This window comes from Scyliorhinus canicula, chromosome 4 (genome assembly GCF_902713615.1).
Source record: "Scyliorhinus canicula chromosome 4, sScyCan1.1, whole genome shotgun sequence".
NCBI lineage: Eukaryota > Metazoa > Chordata > Chondrichthyes > Carcharhiniformes > Scyliorhinidae > Scyliorhinus > Scyliorhinus canicula.
In genome coordinates, this window is record NC_052149.1 from 97,646,324 (window position 1) to 97,663,532 (window position 17,209).

At 46.9% G+C, this 17,209-nt stretch overlaps 1 protein-coding gene across 1 annotated transcript in view; it reads left to right on the top strand.

The window, feature by feature from the left end:
• kcnt2 (potassium channel, subfamily T, member 2) overlaps positions 1-17,209 on the top strand; it is a 1,159,267-nt gene that overhangs the window by 829,928 nt on the left and 312,130 nt on the right. The window contains exons 27-28 of the mRNA XM_038794878.1: positions 8,426-8,527; positions 12,185-12,268. Coding sequence (XP_038650806.1) covers positions 8,426-8,527; positions 12,185-12,268 — 186 coding nt within the window. The remainder of the gene's footprint in view (positions 1-8,425; positions 8,528-12,184; positions 12,269-17,209) is intronic.

Sequence of the window (17,209 nt, forward strand, 5' to 3'; positions counted from 1 at the left end):
AAAATCCTGCTTTTGCCCTTATTGTGAAAAGGCCAGGGATTCAACCTGGGATCCCGTCTGGCTCTACATCACACCATTGTATGATCAACATAATGAGCAATTACAGGAGCCACAAATGATTTTTAATTCTGATGTTTTTCATTGTACATCAAAACCGCCTGCAGAGAAATTGTTAATTGATTCCCTTTCCCTCCAAGCAAAATGCAGTTAACCTAAAATCTCTAATGGGAAGTGAAAATTTATATGTGCATTCTTGCGTGTGCGCATATGTATGTGATTGCAATCTTAGATGTCGCCTTTTTTTTTGAGCACTTGTTAACCTGGAAATATTGCATTACCTTTTGTATCACTTTAATGTTTGGTGTTAATCGAAATAACAGTGAAGCACAGAAAATAGTACAACATATGGTATTGGGCAGGACATCAACCAATGTGCTCCAGTCTAGACAACACTTTAGCGAATTTCATTAATTGTATATTTAATGATCGAATACACACAATATTTATCTGAGTACTGTATTTAAAAACAAATAAAAGAAGTAGCAGCAGATTTCACAGAAAATTCTTCTGTAAATGACTGCCGGTTCACCAAAGGATCAAAGAGTTCAGGGATAAGCTGAACATTTCACAGATTGGGTATTCAGCAAGTCAGTTGACACAGAACTAGGGTCGTGTTTTCCACGCGACGCCGTCCGGAATGCACAGGATGCGGTCACTGATATCGAAGTGCATGGGGGGGGGGGGGGGGGGGGAGGAGGAGGAGCCACTGATGGTGGTGCCAGGGCGCCACAGGCGGCCAGCAAGGAACAGGTGTACCGTGACCAAATGTCGTTCGAGGCCCTACCGGACATTACATGCAGGAGGAGACCACGGTTCAGCAGGGAGACGGTCGCACATGTGTGCCACCGTGGCACACCTAGCACCACGTGGAATGGGAGGAGGACACGCTATCACGGTCTCCGTCAAGGTGACGGTGACGCTAAACTTTTACGCTACCGGTTCCTTCCAGGCGCCGAGCGGGGACCTATCTGGGATTCACAGGCATCAGTCCACAGGTGCATCCGGGCCGTGGCCGACGCCTTGTTCGCCATCGCGGACAGGTACATTAAATTCCCCGAGGACCAAGCACAGCAGGAGAAACGGGCACGTGGATTCTCCAAGGTCCCAGGATACCGATGGTCCATGTTGTCATCAATGGTATGCACGTCCCCATGCGCCCGCCTGCAGACAACAGGGAAGAGTTCATGAACAGGAAGGGCGCATACCCGATGAACATTCAGGTGGTCTGCGACCCCCACATGAGGATCATGCACGTGTGCGCAAGGTATCCCGGGAGTGGGCATGATGCCTACATTCTGGCACAGTCGTTCATCCCCGTAATGTTCGAGGGATGCCCCCACCCCCCGGCTGAGGGGCTGGTTGCTGGGAGATGGGGGCTGATGACGCCAATACAGAGGCCTTAGACCAACGCGGAGAGCCTATACCACGAGGTCCATGCAGGAACCAGGGGTGTGGTGCAGCTGTGCTTCGGCTTGCTGAAGATGCGATTCAGGTGTCTGGACCGCACCGGAGGGGCCCTGCAGTACCGGCCCGAAAGGGTCAGTTGCATAGTTGTGGACTGCTGTGCGCTGCACAACATTGCCATGCAGAGGGGAGATGCCCTGGTGGAGGAGTCGGAGGGAGAACCCGATGGCACCGGAGCTAACGCAAATGAAGAGGAGCAGGAGGAGGAGGATGGCGTGCAGCAGGGTGGGGGGGAGGGGCGCCGGACACAGACACGAGCCGGGTGCTGGTTATGTACAGGAGACTGCACGACGGCACCTTCGAGGACAGCGGGTGCACAACGCGTTGGTGGCCGCACGGTTCACACACCGCGGGGGAGGGATTCGCTGAACACTGCCACTTGCACCGCCAGTCATTCAGACGGGCACCACACAGCACCCACCACTCCTCCGCACCGCGTACACGGCACCAATTTCACATCACCTTACCACTGCGGTACCATGGAATTGCACGACATTGATGATTGTGCAAGCGTTTGTGATCAGTGCCATGTTGAATGATGACAGCCCACTCTGCGATGAGCTGTGAGCTCAGATTCGTCAGCCGAGGTCTGACTCATGGCTATAGCCGAACCATCCACCCCGGTGGTCATAGCGTTCATCACGGACACTCCATCACGTGCCCGTGTGGGGTAGCTGGCGTCGGAGTGCCGAGGACTACGGTGTCCGATTTTGGGGGAGGGGAGGAAGGGACAGCACACCCGGCACCGACGCTGAACCGCTCGCAAACCCCAGCACCACTCAGTCACCCTCACGAGCCCCCTGGCACCGGACATAGCACAGAGTCTTACAGTGAGTATAATTGTGAAATTCACATACAGATGCCCTAGCCCCTACAACTAAACTGTGCCCTGCACCCGTGCCAACTTACTATGTGTCTAACTTCTTTGCCTTACGGGCCCTACCACTACGTCTAGGTGTCTTCCCAGATGGTACAGCAGGAGTGGAGGCGGACTGCTAAGAATCACGCCCTGCGACACGGCTCCCCGTCGGCACGGGTTTCCTGGGGCGGCCCAGTTTCGATGGGCCAGGCTGCTCGGCGGGCGTGCTGGATGGCGTGGTGCCACCCTGTCCTGCCCGCTGCCCACCAGATGCTCCAGGGACGGAACGGGGGGAGGCCGAGTGTTCAGGGTTACCCCTTGCTGGAGTTACCGGAACTGGCCCCAGAACCACCTCCTCCCTCGAGGAGCCCGGTGGCCCTTGAGCCTCACTGTGGGATGAGGTGCGATCGGAGACCTGCCCCATCGAACCAACCACACCTGGCACTGCCAGTCCTGGAGGCCATGGTCCGAATGTTCGCAGAGATGGAGCCCAGGGAGTGCGACATTCCTGCCAGGGACTGTGCTACCTCAACCTGTGAGTGCGCTACGCCATCCACCATGTGCGCCAGGAGGTCAATGTTCTCTGTGACTGACTGCTGGGACTGTGCCATGGCCTGCTGGGACCAGGCGATGGCCTGGTGAGACTCGGCCAGGACCTGGAGCGCGGCGGCAATGTCGTGTTGGCTCTGACACATGGCTGCCTGTGAGGGGGCAGCCCTCTCCTGGGCCATGGATGGCGCGTGCATGTGAAGCCCAACGCCTTGCAGAACCTGACCAATGGCCGAAACCGTTTCACCCATTGCCTCCACCGCGTACGCCACCCGTGCGGTTCGGCCTGCGTGGCTGCGATGAGCGGCACCACTCCCTGCTCCTGGACACGGATGGACTCCTCCAGCTGCGTCTGCGCATGCTGGAAGATGGCTATCATCCCGTTATTCAGTCCCTGGGTGTCCACATGCATCAGGTGTTCGGGTGGGTCAAGTATATCCAGGAACCCGGGAACCATCTGGGCGGCAGCTGGATGCTGGGCCTGGGCTGCCCTCCGACCGTCCAGCCCCTCGGCTGCTCCAAACTCCAACTGCTGTACCGGCTTGGCTATGTGGTGCGCACCAGAACGTGACTCGGGCTCCTCATCACTTATTTGCCCAACCGAGGTGAGTGTCTCTGCGATGGGGGATGGTGTGGGAGACAGCAGTGCAGCTAGCTCTAGGTCATTGTCCATAAAGAAGTCCAGTGTGTCCTGGTCCCCCTCATGGCCCGATGCAGGGCGCACACGGCCCATGTCATGTTCCGCTCCAGGTGATTCCATTGACTGTGTGGCCGTCCTCTGTGCGTCACCGTCCACTGTCCCAGTCACTGTCATGGCTCATGGCCCCACCTCAGGCAATGCACGTCCATCACTTTCGTCACTGTCCGTCCTGTGCCCCTGCCACCCTCTGGTGTGTGACCCTGGGTGCGGTTGAGGTTGCGGATGGTCAGCTGTGTCTTCGCCGAGATGACCCTGGACGTTCGGCGGCTGGCCCTGGGGAACACAATGATATGGGGTTCTTTAGACACACTGGGCCGAGTGTACGGTGGTGGTGGTGGTGGGGATCGGGGGTTCAGTGGCCAGGGTGTGAGGGGGGAGGGGATGGGGGGGGTGCAGTAGTCAGAGTGTGTGGGGGGAGGGGATGGGGGGTGCAGTAGCCAGAGTATGAGGGGGGAGGGGATGGGGGGTGCAGTGGCCAGAGTGTGAGGGGGGGAGGGGATGGGGGGTGCAGTGGGCATAGTGTGAGGGGGGGGAGGGGATGGGGGGGTGCAGTGGCCAGCAGAGTGTGAGGGGGGCGATGACGGGCTGAGGGGGTGAAGATGGCTGGGGGGGGGGGGGGGGGGGGGGGAGGACATGCAGAGTTGTCTCACTTGCTTCTGCGACTCCGACCTCGCATGGCGCGACCTCCCGGGTGGCAGGTCCCCCAGCGAGGTACAGGGCCCTCTGCTCGTGAACGGTTAGGGGGTGCAGCACAGGCGAACCCCCTCCGGTTCTCATACGGTCACGGTGGTTGTGAGCTGTCTCGTCCTGTGGGGGGGGGGGGGGGGTTGGATAAAGCTTCACAATTAGGCAGGTATCATCAGGGCATGCAGATATAGACTTACATTAATGCTGGGTGGGGGGAAAGTTGGAGCCACACCGTGGCATCTCTCCAGGGGGTCGAGGTGCTCATGTGGGTCGAGTACAAAGTTGTGCACCCTAAGCCCCCCACTCCCCTCCCCCCCTCATACCTGGGGCGGGGGGGGGGGGGGGGGGGGGTTGATGAGGGACATGGAGGGGGGTGTTGGTTGTGACCTGGGGGCACCCTTGTGGCACTTACCCAGGCAGCCCCCGTGAGGTTGTGGAGCTTCTTCCTGCCCTGCTTCCCGGACCGGGTGCTGTACCCCACAGCACTCACAGCGGTGCCAGCCGTGCCTCACCGTGCTGGATGGCTGGCAATGCCCACGTCTTGGGCAGAGGATGGACTTTCGTTGTTCAACCTCATCGAGGAGGGTGCCCAGGTCCGTGTCCCGGAACCTCGGTGCGGCTTGTCGGGGCTCAGCTGTCTCTCCCTCTTCCCCTCCTCCTGGGTCCTTCCGTGCACGGATCGCGCCCTTTATGACAGTGCGCGGCGTCATTTGGGCGTCGCGCGCTTACAATGCTGCTTTCACGCCCCCCCCCCCCCCCCCCCCCCCCCCCCGAGTTCCTCGTGGCCCCGCTCCTAGCCCATTTTCGGGGCCTGAATCGGTGGCGATCAGGGCCGTTTCGCGCCGTCGTGAAACTCGACGCTGTTCACGACGGCGAACGGACTCTGTCGTAACATCGGAGAACCCTGCTCTAGGTGTTTTGCTTATATCAGAAGCTCTGGACAGTGGCTGCTGAAACTGTGCTGAGAATCTTCAAAATGCTTATTTCAATTGTCTGTTTTGCTTTTGATTGATTGATTCAGCCCCTTAAGTTTTCAATTGCTTTTCCTTTACTTATTTGAGCATGCCCGTCAATCAAGCTCTTGTGTTCCAACTTATACCTGTGAATTCGTGATTTCGCAAAGTCTGGCATTTGGAAAACATGTTTTAAGTCTGATATTTCATTCCTTTCATCTGTCATCTGTGTCGACAGTTTTGATGAGTTTCAGTGCACTGCGAAATTCATTGGCTACATTTTCACATTCTGGCTCGTTGATATTTTCTGATTTAGATTTAAAAATTCAACTGAAGGTGGTATTTACATGGAAAAAGTAGTTATAGTCGTAGTAGACTCTTTATTGTCCGAGGATGTCCAAAATGTAAGTGATTTTAAGTGTCAGAGGTTTTACAGCTAGATCCAAACTAATGAATTTGATTATGGAAGGGCATGGACATGTGTCCCCACTCTCGTGGTTGCTTTTGCATGATCACAGAGGCAAGGAGGATCCTAGTCTTCTGGATAGCTTGGTAATTGCAGTGGATGCCCAGTGTATGGTGTTTCTTTGTTGTCCCTCTTCGCAGCAATTCACTGCGAGATATCACAATGGGGCAAAGCGAGGAATAGGCCCCCCAAGAACTACCTCAGCGTAGTATTCAGTTTACTAAAACACAGTTTCAATAAGTCAATGCAAATGTTTCGCACTTCAGGTAACACTGTCTATTTTTCTCTCCCATAATACCTTACATTTGCTGGTCTAAAATATATATTCTCTTTGCCACAAAATTTAGCTCTGGAACACAGTGGTTTTGCTGCTATGGGTACTGGTTCAGTAGAAAAACTAGGTCTGGGCTGCTTCTACTCACTTTTGGCATGGCCTGCAATGAATGCCATCTTGTTGAGGGTGTTTGCACAGAGGTTACTTGCATGCAAATTAAATATGCAGAATGGGCAGATGGTCACATCAATCAGCATCTGATTTTGATGCCTAACCTGCCCTTTTTAACCTTGCCACTTGAGTTAATGCTCACTGTTAAGCATGCACAGCTGAGCATGTGTTCAGCAGCATGAGGGATTCCCCCATCGCAGCTATTTAAAGGCATCATCACCCAACATGCAAGTTAATTGCTCATTACTTTCTCCTGATTCTTGCTGGGTTCAATGAATTGCTAGGTATTTGGAGGAGTTCATAAACGTTGGGAAAGTCTACAGGGCGTGATGTTGGGCATTGGGAAGGTATTTGATTGCTACTGCAGGAATCCACTGCCACTCCCTAGGAGCTGCACCTTGCTTTCCTGGAATCTGCCAGACCACAGATTGCTAGATTGCTCAATTACCGTGAGACCTTGCATGTCCCTTTTCGTATTTACAGCCATGATGGTTGTGCAGTCTCGGCTTTCATGACGACTGGCTAAAATTTCATGACCCCAGTCAGTGTGTTCACTGCAGCAATCAGACATTGTGGGGACCCTGCGGTGCTGCAATGTAAGTTGGGACATTAGGCAGGTGGATTAGGCAGCAGGTTCAGCAACACTAATGAGCAATGGGGGTTTTCCAAAATCAGCAGCGGGATGAGGCCCTTAAGTGGCCAAAAGGTGGGCATATTACCCAATGCCTCCCCATCCTTGTGATATCTCAAACAGATCAGATGCGGGCGGGTAAGCGACAGAAAGATCTCACACTTTTTTTGCGTGGCCCCCACCTACTCCACTTTTCCAAGCCTGCCAGCAGGGGAGTTTAAAACACATCTCATATCATCTACAGCAGAGAAACAGGTCATTCAGCCTACTGACCTCTTCAGGTGTTTATGGTCTACACACCCCTTTCCAGCCCTCTTCATTTAACTCTATCGGCATGCCCTTCTATTCCTTTCTCCCTCAAGTACTTAACTTGTTTCTTCTTAAAGGTATCCACACTGTACACCTCACCTACTCCTTGTGGTCGTGGGTTTCACCTTCTTAATCGTTTGAATTTATATGTTATATAGGAATGGAGCAAAAATGGAGGAACTCCATTCTAAATGCTCTCTTGCTCACTGATTGGAGAGAGTTTAAATCCCTTCTAATATTTCTGCAGACTTTCCCTAGAACTTCATGTTGCAAAGATCAGCCCCATGGCTTCTCTCTGAACTTCTTACACCCTTCAGATGTCTTTCTTGCGATCAGATCAGGATGTAACATTCAAGGTGCAATCTACTTGCTGTGAATTATCGCTCTACCTGGTTTGTCTATTCAAGTCAACATTCTGCTTTGCCTAATCGAAACATGTCTCCCATTACCCCAGTTGAGAGCCTCTAATTCAGGCTGTGGATAAAATATGAAATATCCAATGTTACAATTAATTTACTAATTAATCTTTTGAAGTCTGTTTTTATATTTTCAGATCATACTTAACAGTTTACCATATTATAAAAATGCATTTATATTAAAAATAATGCTGATCCGAAAGTCCAGTTTAATGTCTTGTTTTTTACTGATTGAGACAAAGCTAGTGAAATCTTAATGGTCAAGAATAATGGATGCTGAAAGGAATTGTTTAACAGAATTGCCAGGTACATTATAAATACTTTTGAGTTTGCCATTTAAAAAATGTAAATGTTGCAGTCACTTCACACCAACCTAAGGTGACCTTACAGTGCTCTTCAGTCAAATCATGTTCAATAATATTTTTTTTAAAATGCAGTACTGTTGAGGAAAAATGATTCTATCATTGGAATGTCCTTCTACTGCACCAGACCACCAATGAGCAGCCTTGTTGCAAAATAAACTAGTCAAACATTTTTATTCAGTCTGACAATAATAAAATACATTCTGTGACAAAATGAAGTTGCAGTGTAAAGCAATTCACCTTTTAATATCTGTAGGTAGGTAATCACCTTCTTTGACTAAAACAGTGAATTTCTTGTGTAGAAAACTATGTATTTTTTTTAAACAATCCAGAAAATTGTGTGCATCAAAATAAGACTAATAAATCAACAAGATTCAACAAAATGTTTCAACTCTTATGTGATTCTAGTAGCTTATAAACATGCAAAATCTGTAGACCGTCCTGTTTAATTCTTGCACTACCCAGGTAGAGGCAGTGTTGCACTGCTGAAACTAAAAACAAAGCCTGATCTGTTTTTCCTACAGAAAGAACGTGAAAAAGGTTCCAATCTGGCATTCATGTTCCGTCAACCATTTGCTGCTGGGAGAGTCTTCAGCATCAGTATGCTAGATACACTGTTGTACCAGGTAGTGTTTTCATTGTTATTATTAATGAAATAAATCCACAAACTCCAATAGACTGTCATCTAGCCTAATATGCAATGGCACTGGCCTAATGTGTCTTGGAATAATGCCAAATCAGGAATTCTGATATATCTGTACCTATTCTGCAAATTAGTATCTGTTCATTTAAGCAGGCTGATTGACATCTAGATTGATTTAACATTCATCTAATAAATCAAACTGTGCAAAATGTTGTCACTCTGCTGAATATAATCAGGCTATCCAAGCAATAGATTAAGGTGTTTGATTCTATCAAAATGCCAAAATAACCTCCTAACAAGGTTTATATTTGATATTTGTTACTTTAGTATCTACAGATAAAACGACATCCATCTGGATTTGGGCATAGAGTCATTGCAGTTGCTTATGTTCAAGCTGCAAAAGAGCTGCCTTCCACAAAACTCTGTATAATTATATTTTTATTTGCGATATAGTTATACAATGTTGTTTTTCTATCTTCTGGAGAAGGGAAAGGACATTGGTTTCCTGCCCTTTTGTGGAATAGAATGTATCATAATTAGAAATCTGCAAACACTATTATATTTCAGACCGGAAGTGAAAAATGTTGGTACTTGTTACCGTGAGATCGTTTTGCGTAGCATTTTCCACAATCAGCAGTATTGTGTGATATTTATTGGCAGTGGCACGGGTCTAGTCTCCTACCGCACTTCTTTTCATGAAGGCCTGATACATTATGTGCCAATCAGGCACTTAAATGGACAGTGAGGGCCTTCCCCGGGATCAAGGTTCTGGTGGAAGAGGACCCGCCTATTGACAGTTGCTCGCTAGTCGGAAGCTGGCAGCTCCTCGTTGCCCAGTCGTGGTATCTACTGGTATGACACCCACTCAAGCTAAGTATTGTTGCTGGATCCCAAGCCACAGCTCAATGGTGGCAAAAGGGGATTCACAGGTGCGGGTGGTTGGCAGCAAAGGCAAGAGGATGGCTGTCAATGGACCCACCCTTCCCACTGCTGAGTACCTTGATCAGCAACTGAGTGGCTTTGACTGAGGGGCCCCAAGAGCTTTAAAGCAACCCCACACAGGTTTGCTTGTCATGCTCCCCACATGGCAAGTCTCCGGCCCCCAAATAAGGGCTGCAATTGACAACAGAATGGGAAGGGTATCTCCAGCTCTCCTGCAGCGAACTCCCTATCCAGAGTTCCCTATCACCATCTTCCTGTCTGATTAAATGCCACTCACCACCAAACTCACCACGGGGTAGGGCATTAAATTTTGCCCATTGATTCTGAACCTCTTGAAGGCTATCCCATGATCCCCAATGTATTCTAGGCTAAAGATGTGCAGGTTAGGTGGGGCTACGGGGATAGGGCGGGGAGTGGGCCCGAGTAGGGTACTATTTTGGAGGATCAGTGTGGTCTCAATGGGCCGAATTGCCTCCTTCTGCACTGAGGAGTCTATGAATTCTATATCCACATCCAGGCTTAATTTCACTCCCGGGTCCCTGGTGCTGTGAGGCAGCAATGTTAACCACTGTACCATGGTGCCTTTAAACCATATCTTCACCGACTACTTTATTTTTCATGTTTCCTTCCATCCTCCACAGATAGAAGGGCAGGTCGCTGGAAAGTAAACTTCTTTACTGCATCTCACACCAAACCTCAACTCAATCACACAGGAAAGAACATAAACTAGGAGCAGGAGTAGGTAATTCAGCCCCTCGAGCCCGCTCTGCCATTCAATACGATCATGGCTGATCTCCTCTCAGCCTCAACTCCACTTCCCTGCTCATTCTCCATGACCCTTCAACCTGCAACAAATTAAAAATCTGTCCATCTCCTCAAATTTACTCAATATCCCAACATCCACCGCACTCTGAGGTAGTGAATTGCACAGATTCATGACCCTTTGAGAGAAGTAATTGCTTCTCCTCTCTGTTTCAAGTTAGCCAACCCTTATATTAAAACTGTGACCACTCATTTTAGATTGGCCCACAAGAGGAAATACCCACTCTGCACCCATTTTGTCAATACCTTTTATCATCTTATGTACCTCAATTAGATCTCCTCTCATTCTTCTAAACTCAAAAGAGTATTAACCTAAACTCTCAATCTCTCTCCATAAGAAAAATCTTTCATCTCTGGAATAAATCTAACAAACCTCCTCTGACCTGTCTCTGATGCAACTACATTCCTCCTGAAACATGGGGACCAAAACTGTACACAGTACATCAGAAGCGGTCTCACTAATGCCTTGTACAATTGCAGCAACACTTCCCTAGTTTTATACTCTATTATTTTCCTATAAAGGCCAACATTCCACTTGCCTTCCTTATTACCTGCAACATGATAATAGTATCACAATGTATTTAATTATGGAACTTCTTGTAACCTGGCATTATTAGAGAACTAGTCATTTTGCATGTATTGACAATTTGGTGTTTTAGTCCCGCAAAACTGAGTCAAATTATAGAACTATTATAGGATCAGAAAATTCTCTCACGTGTTGGTCAATCTGTCAAGCTAGATCTTCAGAAGCGTCAGTCAGCCAGTTAAAATGGTTCTGTCCCTCAGGCCACCGTGTAAGAATGTAGTCATGCACATACGTCTCATTTCAAAAAGATGTAAACTTAGCATAAAAGCAAACAATTAATAATGATGCATTCCCATGGCCCTCTTGTTCTAACTTTTCCCATTGTCATCAGTTCAACATCATCCAGGTCAGAGCAGCCTCTGGACTGACACTATATCCAACACCTTAAATGTTAACTCCCCCAACACAAGCACAGCATCTAGAAGATGCACTGCACCAGTTTTTCTGTCTGTACCTCTCAAATTCATGACCTGTTCCATTTGGAGCACAAGGATAGTAGGTGCATGGAAACATTATCACCTGAAAGTTCCTTGCCAAGGCAGGAACCTTCCTGACTTGGAAACATTTTACTGTTCCTTCGTGATCACTCGGTCAAAATCCTGCAACTCCCTCCAGAACAGAACAGTGGGAGGTAGCATCACCACATTAACGGAAGCAATTCAAGAAGATAAGTTACCACTACCTTCCTGAGAACAATTCGGGATGGGTAATAAATGTTGTCCTTGCAGTGATAGCCGTGAAACTGAATGAATAATAAAAACACCTTTCACTTTCTTACCCATTAGTCAAGCAGAAACAAAATCTAGCTAACTTCACAAACCCACTGGAATGCCTTGGTGAATGTTTTTTGTGTCTATGTCCCCAGTTTGTTATTATAATTTAACCAGCACATTGTGTGTTGACTGGAGTGTGTGGTGAGGGAGCGTTTAAAAATAGCTCCCCCTTGTTAGCAGTGAGATGGCGAATCAGATGGCGAGACAGCCAGTAATGGTGAGAAGCTTGTGGGGGCTCATTTACGGCATAAGTTCTGTTAAATACGGGCCGCAATCTCGCTAACATGGCCATCGGAAGCACTCCGCCAAATGCAGCCACAATCACACTTAGAAATGTTTCCGTTAAATCGTGTCCACAATGTACAAATGAACTTCAATTATCTTTTCATATTAAGAATTTGTTTAAGGAGCCTGTTGGATAGTTTTAAGTTAACATGTTTGTTTCAGCACTTAGAAATTTTCATTCATTGTACTATTATTGTAATGACTTTTTTGGGCAATTTCTTTTTGGTTACAGTCATTTGTAAAGGACTACATGATCTCAATTGCAAGGCTGCTTTTAGGGCTGGATACCACACCGGGTTCTGGATTTCTCTGTGCAGTAAGTTCTCTTTTTCCATTCTTAGAAAACTCTAATATATAAATTGTTCCTTAAGCATTTGTCATGCGCCTTATTTAATGTATTTTATTGTCTGAACCTCTGTTTTGTTCAGAATGTTCTTTACATGGTTCAGTAAGTCCTCAAACCAATGGTTAGATATTTCCCAGTATCTGTCAGCTGGACGTTTGATGTGATATCAAGCAGAATCTAGTACACTCACTAGTTTGGAGTGTTGAGTTCCATGGATGAGAAAGTTGGCTTCTGAAGAAAGAGGATGAGGGGAGGATAACAGTTTTTGAAATGTGAATATGGTGAAGGATGTTCAGTATCAGCTGTAGGAACAGAAAGCCCAATGAGTGGGTTACATCAAGAGTAGAAGCTTGTAGGTAAAAAGATTGCTAAGTGCGGTTAAAGAGAGGAAGTGCAGACACTGGAATCAAAGAACCAACAGACTCACCCTGGCAGGAACTGAAGGAGAAATTGACCATAAAAGGAGAAATCCGTTGGGTGGAGAACAGTGGGATATGATATGGAGTGAGGAACGCTTGAAGAAAGCCAGAGTAGAAGCAAGATGGTGCAAATGGCCCCCCTAAGACTATAGTGATAATAAAACAAACCAACCTTAAGCAGAATTTCTAAACCTTGTTTTTCAATTACTTTAATTTGATAATGTTTATGAAAGAGGTTTACTGTCTCAGTTTAGATTTCCTTTTCATTGTACTGTGATAAAGCTGTGCTTTATTTTGAAAATTAGTATTTATTTATTGGGCTGAAATTTGCTGGTTGAATTTGTATCTCTGTCTTATCAATACTACTGTGGTCAATCTTCCAACAGTTCTTCCCAATTTCTAAATACACATAGATGTTGAAATCAAGACAAATTGCAATCTCATAATCCATGATCATTCCAAGGATAGCGAAACCGTGGATCTCCTAATTTCTCTCAGTCTTTCTTTTGGTTTATTCAGGAATTAAAAGATTGATACCCCTTGTATTATGAATGGAAATTCACAGGCTGAAGATTCCTAATTTCCCAAATCCACTTCTGGCATTTACCAAATGAAAAATCTGCCCCCAATACCTGAGGTTTGGCATCATCGAGTACCACTTACTAATTTATCTCACTGTCTCTTTTACACTTTTTTCAATCCTAAAGGCATCCTGTACTGTGGGTTTTGACCCTTCAGCTTTGATTCTTAATTTGAAAAGAAATAATCACCTTGAGTTACATCTTATTCAGCGTTAATAATTATGCAGCTGCAAACCACGGTTCTTTGCTGGTCTAATCTCATAAGAAATTTGTGTTCAGTGCAATTGGTGTATGGTAACTAAGCACCTTTTATGGTAACTAAGCAACTGTATGTCTAAGTACACCTTTTGCTGGCTCCTTAGTTATTGTTTAGCAGTAATAATAGCCAGACTACTGTTATAAGTCTGATCCTATTGTAAGGCCGCACTTGGAATATTGAGCACGTTTCTGGTCGCCACCCTACCAGAAGGATCCTTGGAGAGGGAGCAGAGGAGATTTACCAGGATGTTGCCTGGTCTGGAGGATGTTAGCTAAATGGAGAGGCTGAATAGACTCGGCCTGTTTTCATTAGAAAGACGGAGGTGAGGGGTGACCTGATAGAGGTCTAGAAGATTATGAAGGGCATGGATAGAGAGGATGGGCAGGCACTCTTTCCCAGGGTGGAGGGATCAGTCACCAGGGGTCATAGAGTTAAGGTCTGTGGGGCAAAGTTTAGAGGAGATGTGCGAGGCAGATTGTTTATGCAGAGGGTGGTGAGTGCCTGGAATGCGTTGCCTGGGGAGGTTATGGAAGCCGATACATTAACAGGGTTCAAAAGGCACCTTGACAAACACATGGATAGGATGGGTATAGAGGGATGTGGCACAAGGAAGTGCTGAGGGTTTTGGCAAAGATTGATATCATGACCAGTACAGGCTTGGAGGGCCGAAGGGTCTGTTCCTGTGCTGTATAGTTCTTTGCTCTTTGTTCTATTTTGTACTGTGCTACCGTTATCCAGTTGCTCAGAAATCTGGGTCTGGGGTCACACATAGGCCAGACCAGATAAGGATGGCAGGTTTCTTTTGGTGGGTTTCTATGCAATCAACAAATTCTTTCCATAGTCATTATTGAATTCAAATTCTGCCATCTGCTGTGGCCCCCAGAGCATTACCATGGGTCTCTGATGACTAGTCATCGACAATACCATTGCGCCACTTGGGGGGTTCTCACTTTCTTGACTCAGCCAAGGACCAAGATTAGACTAGATGTCGTATACTCAATTGCGATGAGACATGGTGGTGTCTGGATGGGTGCAAATGAACATTAGAGGGAGGAAGTTCCATGAAAGGAAAAGATCCAGGACTCTCAAACTTCATAGAATCATACAGGATAGAAGGCAGCCATTTGGCCCTTTGAAAGAGAGGCCCAATTATTTCCACTCCCCTGCTCTTGGCTCATTCAAGTATTTATCCACTGGGTGGGGAGTAAATGTTTAAAATAAGTATGTATTGGCCCCTTTACCTGAGGAGCCATTAGGAAGAAAGCTTGGATCTTCGGGCAGTCAGATGGGGCCTGGGCTACCCAATGTCCTAAGTCAGGCAGATAGGGTATTTCCTGGCCTTAAGAGCTAGAGGGTTCCAGAAATGCATTTGTTGCATCCAAATTCATCGGCTAATGACTTGCAAATTAGGTTTTCTCTTGCTCAACCCGCTGTAAAGTACAGTGGTGTCGGTGACGCAGGCCACCAGGATAGGCACAATTCCGCAGTGACCACCCAGGTCACGAACCACAGATTTTCAAGGCCCAGTCTGTTACCATTATGAACAGGTGCTACTGCAAATGCACAAAGAGACATTTTAATTGTGAATCTTTTTATTAAAATAAATTGGTTGTTTTATATTTGCCAATGTTGAATCAGTGGCTATTCGTTGTTCTTGAAATGAAATGAAAATCACTTTTTGTCACAAGTAGGCTTCAAATGAAGTTACTGTGAAAAGCCCCTCATCGCCACATTCCGGCGCCTGTTCGGGGAGGCTGGTACGGGAATTGAACCGTGCTGCTTGCCTGCCTTGGTCTGCTTTAAAAGCCATCTCTTTAGCCCTGTGCTAAACCAGCGTCAAAGTAAGGCATCAAAGTGTAAGCCACTCACCCATCAAAAGCTTGCATTTCAGCCGGAAAAGAAGAATCCAGAAAGAAAAGCAGTGGGTTTGAACATAGAACACGACTTGCTTACTCACCGTTAAGTAGAACAGAGCTGCTACAAACTTAAAAGTATGAAAATCCAGTGGAAAAGTTGGAACTTAACGTGCCTCAGGCCAGTGAAATTTCTTGCCACTATCACAAGATACATGTCTAAAACAATTTGGATGTAGACATATTTAATCACAAGTGTTCTTGTTGCTTAATTAGGAGAATCAGTTCCTGAGATTTTGCACTGCATCATTGGCAAGAAGCTGTTTCCAAACACCTGATACTGCAAACTTGCAGCAAGTAAAACTGTTCCAATCGCAATATGTATTCATTGTAACAATAGCATGTTGTTTTTAGTAAGATTATGTCAAATAATATTTCAAGTCATTGCATTTTAATGCAATGTAATGCAGCATTGAGGCAATGAATTCATTTTTATTAATTGTTAGGTCAGGATTTCATCTGTGTTGTTTGCGGTAGCAATAAAAGTAAGCAGAGTCCACAGCACCATGGTATAAAAATTGATTTTATTCAGCAGCACGAAGCTGAGGTCAGTGCTTCTGGATTTATGTGCAGCATTTAATTTAAATGCATCTCTTCCGTGCTTTTATGCCCCGGTATGTCTTATCTGAAGGATCAGGGAGGATGGTTGCAAGTAGCACTGGAATTGACCCAGCCAACATCCCCTCCCCCACAGTCAACCCAGTCGATAGCTTCAAAATCAATTGATAGTGGTGCGTCGTGCAACCAGCCTGTTGAAAAAGCTCCAGAGAATGCTTATCGGCTCAAGCTTCACAAGATACACAAACATTTATGTCACTGAGTACGTTTTCCCATTTGTGGATATTAATAGACACAGAGCGGACATGCAGCCCACTCACCTCTAACCTGAAGATCATGGAACCATATGACACAGAAGGAAGCAATTGAGCCCATTGTGTCTCTATTGGTTACCGGGTGCCCTGCCCTTGTGAGGTGGGGTGCGGAGGGCTCGAGAGCCTCCTCAATAGTAGGTTGGGGATGTGGATCCAGAATCCGTGGTGGGGGGTTCAGAGATGAGGGCAGCACCGATCACTTCCTGCACTGGCGAGCGGAGCTCATTAGTACAGGAAATGGGTCTCCTCCAGAGACCCATTTAATAGCGGCATCGTTCTTGGTGCTGCTAAACATGTCTTTTTTCCTTGACTATTCTAAAACTAATGCCATATTGATCACTGTTCCTGAAATGCCCCTCATTGAATCATCTCCATTTAGCCCAGTTCATTCCCCAGTACTTGATCCAAATTTATTTCCTTCCTTCATTGGAACTGAATTGCACTGATTCTCCTGTACACATATTTCTCCTCCCTTGCCCTTTTCCTCAAAGTCTACAGTTAGATTGATGCACGATCAATTGTACAAAGACTAAGGTTGGATACATCTGTAGCTTTATTGCAGTAAGATATGTGGCCTCCCACAGCAGCTGGCAAAATGGCTGCTGAATAGAGGACATGCATATTTATAGCAGGCAGGGCTACCCTGCGAACCTGTAGTACAGGTCCTACCTTACATCACCTAATACAGATGTAACAGTGGTTTACCACACTCACCTCCTGTTTAAAAATGTGTCCGGCGGGGGCGGTGGAGAACTATATACAGTAGTGAATTTATGTACAGTTTTATGAGGGGAAAAAAAATGTCCGTTGGAAGTCCGGTGCCAGTTAGAGATTCAACCGGTCTGGTGCCTTGACGTTCCGCTGGGA